At 44.0% G+C, this 12542-nt stretch overlaps 1 protein-coding gene across 7 annotated transcripts in view; it reads left to right on the top strand.

The window, feature by feature from the left end:
- Positions 1 to 2940: 2940 nt before the first annotated feature.
- cobl (cordon-bleu WH2 repeat protein) overlaps positions 2941 to 12542 on the top strand; it is a 112410-nt gene continuing 102808 nt past the window's right edge. For all 7 annotated transcript variants that reach the window (XM_066682375.1, XM_066682373.1, XM_066682379.1 and 4 more), the window contains exons 1-2: positions 2941 to 3056; positions 5243 to 5410. In XM_066682375.1, the coding sequence (XP_066538472.1) occupies positions 5376 to 5410 (35 nt within the window). In that variant the 5' untranslated portion in view covers positions 2941 to 3056; positions 5243 to 5375. The remainder of the gene's footprint in view (positions 3057 to 5242; positions 5411 to 12542) is intronic.

Genomic DNA, 12542 nt, shown 5'->3' with positions numbered 1-12542 from the left:
ACACGTTAGTAAAATGTCAAATATTTATGCCCATCCCCTGCTGAAAAGCTCAAACACTGTAACAGTGCAGTTCAGTTTGACCACAATTGACCACTGCTTAAGAGGTAAACGCATAATGTAAAGTTGGGTTGCACCAATAATGATCAGCCAGGTGTTAGGACAGGTGGAGGCTCTCGTTGGGCTGGCAGGTTTTGGACAGGTGAAGGCTCTGGCTGGCATTAATACAGGTGGACACTTGTGCTGGTCTAAGGACCGGTGGAAGCCTGTGTTGTAAAACTGGAGATGCATTTATTATATAATATTGTAAAGAATAAATAATGGGAGGTTTAAGTACATCTCATCTCACTAAACATCCTGCTGCTGCACAGAGCCACCCCCCAAAAAACTAATAGATATTTATAAACTCTTGTTCCTTCCCTAATTTCTATAAAAAACTATGATTTATGTTTTGTCAATGATTTTTGTGAATAATTTACACAATACATTCACTGAAGGTAAAACCTATCCCTAAATGTTGGCATATTTATTTCAGTGAGGATTCACCACTCGATCCTGCCTTGCGCCCAGTGATTCCGGGTGGCCTCTGGACCCACCGCGGCCCCGAGCAGGCAAAGAATGAAAAACCTGATGAAAGTATCTGTACTGTTCTAATAATTCTGCCTCTTGTGTTATTCGAGCCAATCAGGATGTCACATTTGTCCTGATTCATGTTTCTGTCATGTGCTTTTGTCTTGTTCAATTCTCCTCCCTTGTCTCCGCCCTAGTCCTGTCTTTTAATCAGTGCCTCCACCTGTGCCTCCTTTGTTGCCCTGCCCTCTCCATATCCCTCCCAGGTGTTCCTTGTCTGTGGTCTTGTGTTTAAATACCCCCTGGTCTCAGTGCTCTATTGTCTGGTCTTGTGTGTAGCTCTGTGTTTCTGTGTCTGAGTGTTTTACGTACGTCTACAACTGTTAATGTTTGTTTCCTGTTTGTTCCTCTCCTAGTTCTGTATGGTTGATTCCAGTTTGTGTTTCCACCACTCTACGTTCAGTAAATTTCAAGTAGGCTGCATGACACAGGCTGCCTGAAAAAATGTCCAGAGAGATTTAAAAAAATATATCTGAGCGGTCCATGACCTCTCATTTGTCATTCTGATTAACACTTAACATTGCACACCTTAGAAAGACCCTGTTAACACACCTCGTCAAGAGAAAACAGCTGGAGACGTCATTAAAATGGGCAAATATCTCAAATAAACCCTACATCAAAGCAGCGGATCATGTCAAAGCTCTGGATTTTCCAATAGAAAGGGCACAGTGTTGGCACAGTATCTGATCTGGACAGGACTCTGGACCACTTCTTTGTTAGAAGGCTTAGCATCATATCGTTTAGCAGAGAAATGCATCTGTCTCAATGAAATAAAAAATAAAACAATATTTAATTTGTTTAGAAATGTACATATTAAATAAAACACTGCAGCTGAACGACAGACACTTCTACTAAAATATAAAGAAGACATGGGAGCCGTTACTTCTCTCTGCCTGAACTAAATATACATGGGACATTTATTCATGTGTTTAACTATTTTTGTTATTTCTTTTAATTGTACACTCTTCTTTTCTTGACATTCATTTTATTTATTTATTGATTGTTTCACCACTTTTTTCCCCATGTTTCTGTTGTTGTTAAAAGTTGAAACTGATAAATAAACAACTGAAAAACCCCAGCAGATTGGTCTTATGCAATGAAAAGTGATGTCTGTTAAAAAGAGCATGGCATTCACAGCTTCATTGATTCTAAAAGGTTTTACACTTGCACTGATTGCTGATAAATACTGTTTAATTTCAGAAATCTTATGCTTGGACAACAACTTAAACAGCTTGTTTGCATCGTATACTGTGTACGGCCAAAAATCTCAGATCATCTGCACGCTGCATGAAACTAATCAGTCTGAATGACATGGGACGTGTGCTCAGTCTGTGTGAAACACATCCTACAGATGTTTCTTTTGATCTGGAAGCTCTGTATTCAGTACATTCTGCCACCATGTGTATCACAAGCACTGAGTCTGGTGTTTAGTTTTGCTCACTGCCATATTGTGCTCTGATAAACATCACAGGTGTCCACAATTTGGCCACATCATGTTCATAGATGTACACTACATTGTCACTGCCCTTGGTGTTGTCCACAGTCATTTTCAGCTCTTTTGTGTGTGTTATTTTTTATTTAGGACACATCGACAGCTGTGTCAGTTTTGGATGTCAGAACATCAGCCCATGGGACCCTGCAAAATTTACAATAGACTGACGCCGCCATTTTAATAATTTATTCATGTATGCAGCGCGTCTGACCAATCAGTGCTCACACACAGACAGCACTAGCCTATCCGAAGCGCTGGCCATGAATGGCGAATACACTTTTGAAATTTGAACATGGGGAACAAAACCCCAGAAGCAAACGCAGATTTCTCCGTCCTGAATGTAGTGGAGGGTTAGATAAATTCCCGTGAGGGAGAGGCATAGTGAAGAAGTGAAATAACACGGTGCTGTGAGCGCTGTGAGCTAACGCGGGCAACGGTTTGAAGAGATTTCAAGAGACTTGTGACTTAACCAGTGATTTGAAGCTCATGGCGTTAATATTTCCCTCAAAAACTGCTTATTCTGGCATAAGCCGATATTATAAACCTGTAACTGAAGCACAAAAGCTGTGTTTATGAAGGTTAACGTTATACGGTTATAATGAGTCATGAAAACCGTTGCCAGGCTACCGTAGTGTTTGCTTATAGTCCCGCCTCCTACATAACGATTGGTTAATATTTTAGGATCGCAAGATAGGATTGGCTACCTGTCCGTATTTGCCAGCGAGCAGCCAATCACAGCACGGGACGAGGGACATGTCGGAATACGGGTGGGAAAGAAAATGAATAAATACCGCCTGTATTGTGAGTGACATGGCCGTTAACGGCTGAAAAAGTAGGTGCCGGTGGAGGATTACACCGCGAGTCCCGACTGAAGTTTTCAGAAACACGGACCTGTTCGTTGTCGTCGAGTTGGGGACGAATAAATGTGTAGATTCCCGTGAGTATACACTTGTTTTCTGAACCACAAAGTTGAGTTTATTAGATAAAGCGGTTTAAGTATCCGTGCTGACCGCAGACACGGCTGGAGCTTCCAGTGTCCAGTTCCAAACTAACCATAAGAGGAATAACGTTACAGTTTACATACGGCTTTAACTGGAATTATATCACATTTAGCGGAATTTTATTTAATTACTCCAGGAAAAGTACGGATCCCAGCTTGTGACATCGCTTCATTATAAACTAAGGCGTGCAAACTTGGTGTTAAGGCGTGGGAATGAGATATCCCTATGTAATGCGTATGATATTTAGCTAAATATCTCACCCCCAAAGATTTAATCACAGAACCGTGCTAACAATTAAATTAAAGTATCTCAACAGCTTATTAATGTTTGGGAAAGGGGTGTTTAATGTGTGGGAATGCTTTTAAAAGTATGGCTACAAGATATTTAATGTTATAGCTATAATTTTTTTCCTGTCACACAGCGATTCTCAGTGCACTCTTTTAAATATTTAATTCCTCTAACTGAAGTCATCAAATGCGTTTAATTAATTAAAAGTCTTATATTAACATCATTGAATGTCCTCAGCAGGGCTCCGTACAAAACGCGTTCAATAAGGGCAGAGTTTATTCAGAACAAAGACCACTTTACTGTGGTTTCTGAAGAAATATATTGTTGGAAGTGACTTTAACACTTAGCTATGATAACAAAGCTACATAATATATAACATATCACCTCTATTAGAGCCGTGAAATGTCCCAAAATGTGTATCTTGTCAGGTAAGTTTGAAATATGTGAGTGTTTTTGTGCTTTGTGTGTGATAGGTATGTGACCAATTTTTAAAAACAAACAAACAAAAAATATTCCATTAGTTGTGATTTCCTTTAGTTCAAAGTGGGCTGTAAATGTGTTTTTCACATTGTCATCTGCAGCTGGCTCTTAATTCAGTGTTTAATTCAGATTATTTGTCTTAATTTAACATTATTACTTTTTTCTCATGGTCCCCAACCAACGTTATAACGTCCCAAACATATCTTTACTTTTATTGGGTTTACGTTTTATATTTCGTTAAGGTTTTTCCTCACAACACCATTTCATTTAACTGTTCTTGTTGCTGTAAATAAGCACTGGTTTAATAACAAACACCTCTCGGCTGCGCTGCACACAGTGTGACTGAGACATTTTGTTGTGACAATTCAGCAGCTGTTTTCTAAATGTTGCAGTGAATGAAAAAAGAGACACTCGTTTCTGCTTTGTTGGGATATTCCCTACATATTTCAGAGAGCAGGTACAGAGGGTTTTTCAGGAGACCTCAGTTACGTTGTTCTGTTAACACGGGGCATACCACCCACCACACCCCACCCCAGTATGGTTTTTCCTGCTGTCCTGAGGCCATGTTTTACTTCCATCCATCCATTATCTGTAACCGCTTATCCAATTTTAGGATGTCGCGGGGGGTCCAGAGCCTACCTGGAATCATTGGGCGCAAGGCGGGAATACACCCTGGAGGGGACGCCAGTCCTTCACAGGGCAACACACACACATTCACTCACACACTCGGACACTTTCGAGTCGCCAATCCACCTGCAACGTGTGTTTTTGGACTGTGGGAGGAAACCGGAGCACCCGGAGGAAACCCACGCGGACACAGGGAGAACACACCAACTCCTCACAGACAGTCACCCGGAGGAAACCCACGCGGACACGGGGAGAACACACCAACTCCTCACAGACAGTCACCCGGAGTGGGAATCGAACCCACAACCTCCAGGCCCCTGGAGCTGTGTGACTGCGACACTACCTGCTGCGCCACCGTGCCGCCCCATGTTTTACTTGCCCTGGTGCAATTGTTATTGCTGAACCCCGTACTCAGTAAATAGTTTCTCAGACAAAGCAGAAATAAATGCAGTGTTTATCAAAGTACAATTTAACACCTACAAAATAGTTTGTTGTTTAGTGCTTTAGTAGTTTGAATATATTTTGTAATGAAACATATTTTGCGTATCTTACAGACACTACAAGAGGCTAGTTTAACAGCACACAGTGCATGTCTGTGGAGATACGTGAACGCTGATTGGTGCTGATCTGAGAGGCAAAGTCACGTGACCCAAACTAGCAGGAACATAAATGGTATATTTGTTCTGACACTATATTATAAGCTTATGTTACTCTTAAATGATTCCAGGTGACTATATCCACCTTTCCTGTCAGACGCCGTGGGACTTTACCAGGTTTGAATGGCATTTTCTGAGAGCTGAAAAGTCTGAGGAGGGCACTGAAGAGTGGATGTAGTCTTTGTCACAGACCGCCCCACAGTAATGGATTTGAATACTTCTGCAAGACCTCCAGTAGGGTAAGTCATCTTTCCAAAGGTCGTTTCTGCTTAAGCTCAACTAGATGTAAACACACGGCGAAGGGCAGCGAAGCCGTAGCCTTTTAGGGCTTTCAGGGCTGATTTTAGCATGGTGTTTCACTCCTGAGAGTCAGCGTCCACCCCACACTACAGGAGTCTGTGTCATGAATAATAAACAGGCTTTATATTCACGATTTACAGTCAGAGCCCAGACGTAAAGGATTGTGGACGTTAAGGGATCACCTGGGAAGATCATCTTTAACGATCGCCCTGAAATCTGGAGAGGTTTTGTGCTTGTCCAGAGGAGCAATCCAGCCTTAAAATTTGCCCAATGTATTCTGTGTCGGGGTGGCACTGTGGTGCAGCCTGTGGTGTCTCTGTCACAGCTCCAGGGACCTGGAGGTTGTGAGTTCGGGTCCTGTTCCGGGTGACTGTCTGTGAGGAGTTGGTGTGTTCTCCCTGTGTCTGCGTGGGTTTCCTCCGGGTGACTGTCTGTGAGGAGTGTGGTGTGTTCTCCCTGTGTCTGTGTGGGTTTCCTCCGGGTGACTGTCTGTGAGGAGTGTGGTGTGTTCTCCCTGTGTCTGTGTGGGTTTCCTCTGGGTGACTGTCTGTGAGGAGTGTGGTGTGTTCTCCCTGTGTCTGTGTGGGTTTCCTCTGGGTGACTGTCTGTGAGGAGTGTGGTGTGTTCTCCCTGTGTCTGCGTGGGTTTCCTCCGGGTGATTGTCTGTGAGGAGTGTGGTGTGTTTTCACTGTGTCTGCGTGGGTTTCCTCCGGGTGATTGTGAGGAGTGTGGTGTGTTCTCCCTGTGTTTGTGTGGGTTTCCTCCAGGTGCCCCGGTTTCCTCCCACGCTCCAAAAACACACATTGGTAGGTGTGAGTGTGTGTTGCCCTGTGAAGGACTGGTGCCCCCTCCAGTATGCGTTCCTGCCTTGCGCCCAATGATTCCAGGTAGGCTCTGTACCCACCTCCACCGTGAACTGGATAAGCGTTACAGATAATGAATGAATGAATATTCTGAAGTGTGTGCCAGGCATAAACTGAACAAGGCATGATCATCATGCAGTTAATGCTCTAATGCTCAAAAGTGTGTAGAACAACATTTCATTTGTTGCTGTATTTATGGTCAAAACAATATCCTGATCATTCATTCATTGTCTGTAACCCTTATCCAGTTCAGGGTTGTGGCGGGTCTGGAGCCTACCGGGAATTGGGTGCTAGGCGGGAACACACCCTGGACGGGGCGCCAGTGCTTCACAGGGCGACACACACACACTCACAACTACGGACACTTTTTATGAGTCGTCATTCCACCTGCCAATGTGTGTTTTTGGACAGTGGGAGGAAACCAAAGCACCCAGAGGAAACCCACGCAGACACAGGGAGAACACACCACACTCCTCACAGACAGTCACCCAGAGTGGGACTTGAACTCACCACCTGCTGCTCCACTGTGCCGCCCTTGTATTCGGATCAGTTTGTGAGTCTCCTGTGTGAAATGTTGACAAAATCAGAAGCTTCAAGCCGTTGTGGGGGGGATAAAAGGCATGGTATTATGTGGGTTTATATAGTTGTGAAGTATTCACACAGTACCTCAAGGTTTTACAGTGGTGCTGTGTATTTTTCTGGTTGTCTGTGTTGTTGGACACATTCTGGCAGCTGCTAGATTTGGCCCTGAACGTGCCACCATTGTGCCAAGGCTGAAAATGACTGTGCACACTCTCTGTAGGCTTTTGTCACCTCTCCGGTTGGCTGACGCTCCATTTTTAGAGTGACTCAGAGTAGAAACAGCACAACAAACCAGGGTAGGTGCAATATTCTCAGTTCTTACTCCTGAAAACATTCATAATCATTAAAGTCAGCTGAAGCTCTAGCAGAGGAATCTGATCTGAGCTAAAGATGGTGTCTTTGTTGGGTTGGTGTGTATAAATGGTGTAAACACTGGTTTCAGTTGTTTTGTTGTATGCCCCACATTCTCCTGTCTTAGAGAAACCTCTAGATGCCTAGAACTACCACTGAGGGTTTATCCTGCAGTCCCTGACCGGACAACAGCCTGCTTTGTGCCACTCGCCCCTGGCCCCCTCTCCTTTTATGTAATCGGACCTCATTCCAAAGCAGAAGCACTGGCAGATTGGGTTTATTTAAAGCCTACAGTTGTTGAACATTGTCACAGAGATGCCGGGTCTGGATCAGTGTGTGTCTCAGTGGCTTGATTCGATGAAGAATTTTAGATTGTATTAGTGCTAGAATTTAATAAAGGTGCTGAGAAAGTGGGTCAGACGTTCATCTGATCTGTGATTTGAAGAGAAGTTATTTTTACCAGAATGGAAACCTAGGACTTTTGGACACATCAAATCCAGCACTCTGACCACTCACTTTTAATTGTGTTTGAATATTGATTGGAACGGTGCAGCGTTGATTGTAAAGCGTCCTTGTGTGTCTAGAAAGGTGCTATATAAGTTTAACAATATATAATAAATAGATAATAATTCATCTTAAATATATGGCACAGAATAAGCATTTACCTATAATATTATATTAAATATAGTGATTATACAGTGAAGCAGTCTGATAATCACATCACAGAATGTTTGACAGTGACATCACTGGCAATCTGAGAACCTGGCTAATGGGAGAACCTCTGAGAACCTGGCTAATGGGAGAACCTCTGAGAACCTGGCTAATGCGAGAACCTCTGAGAACCTGGCTAATGCGAGAACCTCTGAAAACCTGGCTAATGCGAGAACCTCTGAAAACCTGGCTAATGCGAGAACCTCTGAGAACCTGGCTAATGCGTGAACCTCTGAGAACCTGGCTAAGGCGAGAACCTCTGAGAACCTGGCTAAGGCGAGAACCTCTGAGAACCTGGCTAAGGCGAGAACCTCTGAGAACCTGGCTAAGGCGAGAACCTCTGAGAACCTGGCTAAGGCGAGAACCTCTGAGAACCTGGCTAAGGCGAGAACCTCTGAGAACCTGGCTAATGTCAGAGCCTCTGAGAACCTGGCGAATCTGAGAACCTGGCTAATGTCAGAGCCTCTAACCTTGTGGCCAGCCTGGGTTTGGACACTCCTTAATCGAATCAGAGCAGGAGTTTTATCACAGAGGGGAGATGTAAAATACTTAATTCCTACCCTGAGATACTCCTCCACTCCCAGCAGGACTGTAGTGTCTGACGGCGCTGAAGGGAGGGCTATGGGCCTTTCTGTTATGTTGTAAAACCCAACAGTCCGACACAAACAGCTCACACTAAAACCCCGTCCCTAGTAACACTGCGTACTCAGGGTGTGTATCTCTGACTATTGCATGACCCTAGGGAGTCACTGACATGGAAATGGAGGACTGAGGCTGATATCTGATATGTTTCACGTACATACCTGAAGAGACTGAAATCACCCGGATGTCGCCTTGCATCAGACGCAGAACAGAAATATACAACAGGGTTAATATGGATAATACAAACATCTCAGCCTTGCCCTAACATTTACTGTACTGTAAAAGCTTAATCTTCTATTGGGCTGCAATATGATTCTGGTTGTAGAAGCGTTCATGAATTCTGAATAACTGACCTTCATTCCCTTTTCCCAGCTGACTTTCAAAAGTAAAATTCCAAACTGGGTTTTACTGAAAGGAGGCTTAGATACTCCTTTTCCCCAAGGGAGTCTGTGACCTGCTTTAATCAAAATGCCACAAAGATCAAAAATTAAAGCAGGGTTCTCCCCCTGTATGAACAACCTGGTTCAGAGCGGCCGCTTTCAGCACCTGTTTCTTTAAACGATAATGAGCCACTCGCTGTTCACCCCCGCCCCGAGTGCACAGCAGTGAGGAGCGAGGAGCAGAGGCCTGTTTTCACTTGGTTCTTATTCTTCTATGTTTTTATCCAGGGCTCTTATTTCTCCACGCTCGTTATCTGTTTTGCTGAGATCAACCTTGTCTTTGGACTATGACGTAAATGCGGGTCTAGCTCTGTGATTGGACAGACTCAAATGAGGGGGCGGGGCAATTCTGCACTTGACATCAGAACGTCTCGATTTATCCTGCGTTTTGTGACTTAGGCAACACACAGAAAACTGACTGGGGGGGTTATGTTTCACAGTGTGTGGGTTGAAAGGTTTATGATCTACTCCAGGGAAAATGTGTTTGCCCTTGATATGTACTTGACTCTGGATTCAGGGTACGTCACAGTGCTGGGGTCATTTGTTGTTTAGTTTGATTGCGTAGAAACATTTTGGATCCTGTTCTCGTCAGAGCCTTCGTCATTTTACTGTTTAACTCAAGGGGAAACTCATAAAAACGTGCCAGGGAGACTTTTTTATTTTGTGGTCATGAACAGTGATGGTTTCCTGGGCAACCATCTTGTTAAATACATGCCTGGGGTTTAAGAGAGTCTCTGTAAACTCGGGAAGGCTGGAAGCTGATGCAGGACTTTTGTCTGAGTTTAAAGATCTGTGTCGAGTCTGTAATAATTGACTGGGACCAGACAGAGGCTTTGGGTAAGTTTTGTCTGCTGTTTTTTTTGTTTCAGTGAGTGTGAAAATGAAGATCCCAGACCCTTTCGTATAAAACAGAGGTAATCAGACTTTCTTCTCTGGAGCCCCAGAGTGGCAGCTTTTTCAGAATTCTTCAGATTGTGAAAAAGAACATTTTAATAATTAATTTCCTGTAGCCTTTAACCAGTTCAGGGTCGCGGTGGGTCTGGAGCCTATCCAGAATCGTTGGGCGCAAGGCAGGAATACACCTTGGAGGGGGAGTCAGTCCTTCACAGGGTGACACACACTCACACCTACGGACACTTTTGAGACGACAGTCCACCTACCAACATGTGTTTTTGGAGCGTAGGAGGAAACTGGAGCATCCGGAGGAAACCCACGCAGACACAGAGAACACACCACACTCCTCACAGACAGTCACCCAGAGGAAACCCACGCAGACACAGGGAGAACACACCTCACTCCTCACAGACAGTCACCCAGAGGAAACCCACGCAGACACAGAGAGAACACACCACACTCCTCAGTCACCCGTAGTCCTTGTGAAACAAGAACCCCAGGTCAGTTAACTGCGTGCTCCACTTCTGACATTAAGTGTAGAGACTTTAGAATTGCCCCGCCCCCTCATCTGAGTCTGTCTCTCTGGCAGCTGTGGCGGCCGGTTTGTGACTGTTGTGCACTGGGTTTTCAGACTCTGCTGGTCACAGAAGTGGGAAGGAATGTTTTGTTTGCATCTTGCCTTCATGCTGAGGTGCTGTTGGCTGGGTACTATTTTTATTTCTGATGAAATCCTCTACTCTGTACACTCTGCTCTGTCCTTCTGCTGCTGAATGGCTCTACATTCACCAGCTCTTTGCTCTGTGCTCTTGCTCTGATACGGCTGTGTACACTTCAGGACATATCTCGAGCCCCATGTTCGCGTGCTGTTCAGCCACTGAGAGCTTAAAATAGATACAGCAGATAGTCTTATCCATCAAGCTTGCTGTGTATCATTAAACGCCTCTGCACACTCACCCTACACCTCACACACTCCCTGCCCAGGAACTCTGAGAGACGCCCTGCGCATGAAGTTTGTTAGATTCCTGGACTGGAGACTGCTTAGGAAAAAAGTCTGGGTTAAATGTACACTCTCAGAAAAACTGTGTTGGGACCCTCAATGTTTCATCTTTATTTCAGGAACAATATTTGATTTCAATTGTAAATTTAAATTTAAATTATTATTATTTTTTCTGATTTAAAGGTGACGTCCCTGATTTTACTCAAAAAACACATTTTATACAATTCTGAGGAGGTTTTCTCACCGTTTGCTGCTCTGCAGTCGGTTTGTGCTGGAAACAGGTCTAATGTGTTTACAAAGCCCTAGTGTCTGTAAATGGGTAAAAATAAAAAACAAAGTGTCTGGGTCCGGTACGCTAGGCTTTCTCTCTCTCTGCTCACCACAGAGAAACGGTATCTGGAGGTTTTTAGACAACAGAGAGGCTCCAAACGCTGAAAAGGATAAACCAAGATGAGGCTGTTGCTCTATTCTTGCTCCATAGGTGGGTAATATTGACTATTTTTGCTGTTAAGTACGTTTCTTAAGGTGGTAATGTTTACAAATTCGGAAGAGTGCTACCTGCATGAAACTAAACATAGAGCGAATGTTTTTACTTAATGATATTCAACGTTCTGAGACCCCCCCCCCCCCCCCAGCCACGGCTGCACACAAACACCTGACCTTTTTTCCAGCACAAACAGAGCGAAGAGTAGCAAATAGTGAGAACACATTCTCTGAGTTTTATAAAGTGTAGTGGATTACAATCATAAACCTTTTCTTTATTTCTGAGCACTAGTCGGGCAGACGGTCAGTCCGTTGTGGTTGTTACGATGTACAGCACAGTGCCCGGTCAACTCTGATTGGTTCTAACTTTCTTATAGAAGCTAAATGAGTTTATAACCTGTTAAAACACGGCTGTTGTTGTTAAACCCACAGCTTTGTGATTGACAATTGCGTTCTTTTTAAACTGACTTTTAGTATTTAAATATAACTCATCGTTCTGCTCTTAGGTCAGTTTAAGTGGCCTGTCTCTTTAGACTATAAACCAAAAGCCTGTAATTTTTTCCTAAAATGTCCAGTGACAGTGGGTGTGACCCATTAGCCCTGAGACAGAAATAAGAACGCTGGTCGACTGTGGTTGTGAAATGTTGGAGTTGTTGGCGCTCCTTGGCAGATCGCTGTCTTCCAAAATATCGTTCTGTGTTTAAGATGGTCGTCCTGTGTAAAAATGCTATCTTCCCCAGCACAGATTAATGTGTGTCTTCTAGCAGTATACGAGTTGTTTCCATGCCCATGAGTAAGACCTGCCGGGTACTCACTCGCTCCCTACGTGTCCATTGTTCATGGAAGTGGCTTTGGAGGAAATGCAGTGGCTCATTGCCTCTTTTTTCCCTGATGATTGGAAATGTTAAGTATCTCTGTTGGGTAAAAGAATCTACAACTATCTATTTCAGTGGTATTAGGATATAGTAGTGTGCTGACCTCCTTGGACTGGCTGGTGTCATGGAGCCTGTTATGTAGAGCCTATTTTTGGGAGGTTGCTGCCAGGCTCTTGTGTAGCAGCAGTGGGTCCGTAGCTCAAAGCCAAAGGGAGTGTTCTGGCAAAGCATCA

This window comes from Hoplias malabaricus, chromosome 10, assembly GCF_029633855.1.
Source record: "Hoplias malabaricus isolate fHopMal1 chromosome 10, fHopMal1.hap1, whole genome shotgun sequence".
NCBI lineage: Eukaryota > Metazoa > Chordata > Actinopteri > Characiformes > Erythrinidae > Hoplias > Hoplias malabaricus.
Note: the sequence above shows the minus strand (reverse complement) of the source record. Positions and strands in the feature narration are given on the sequence as shown.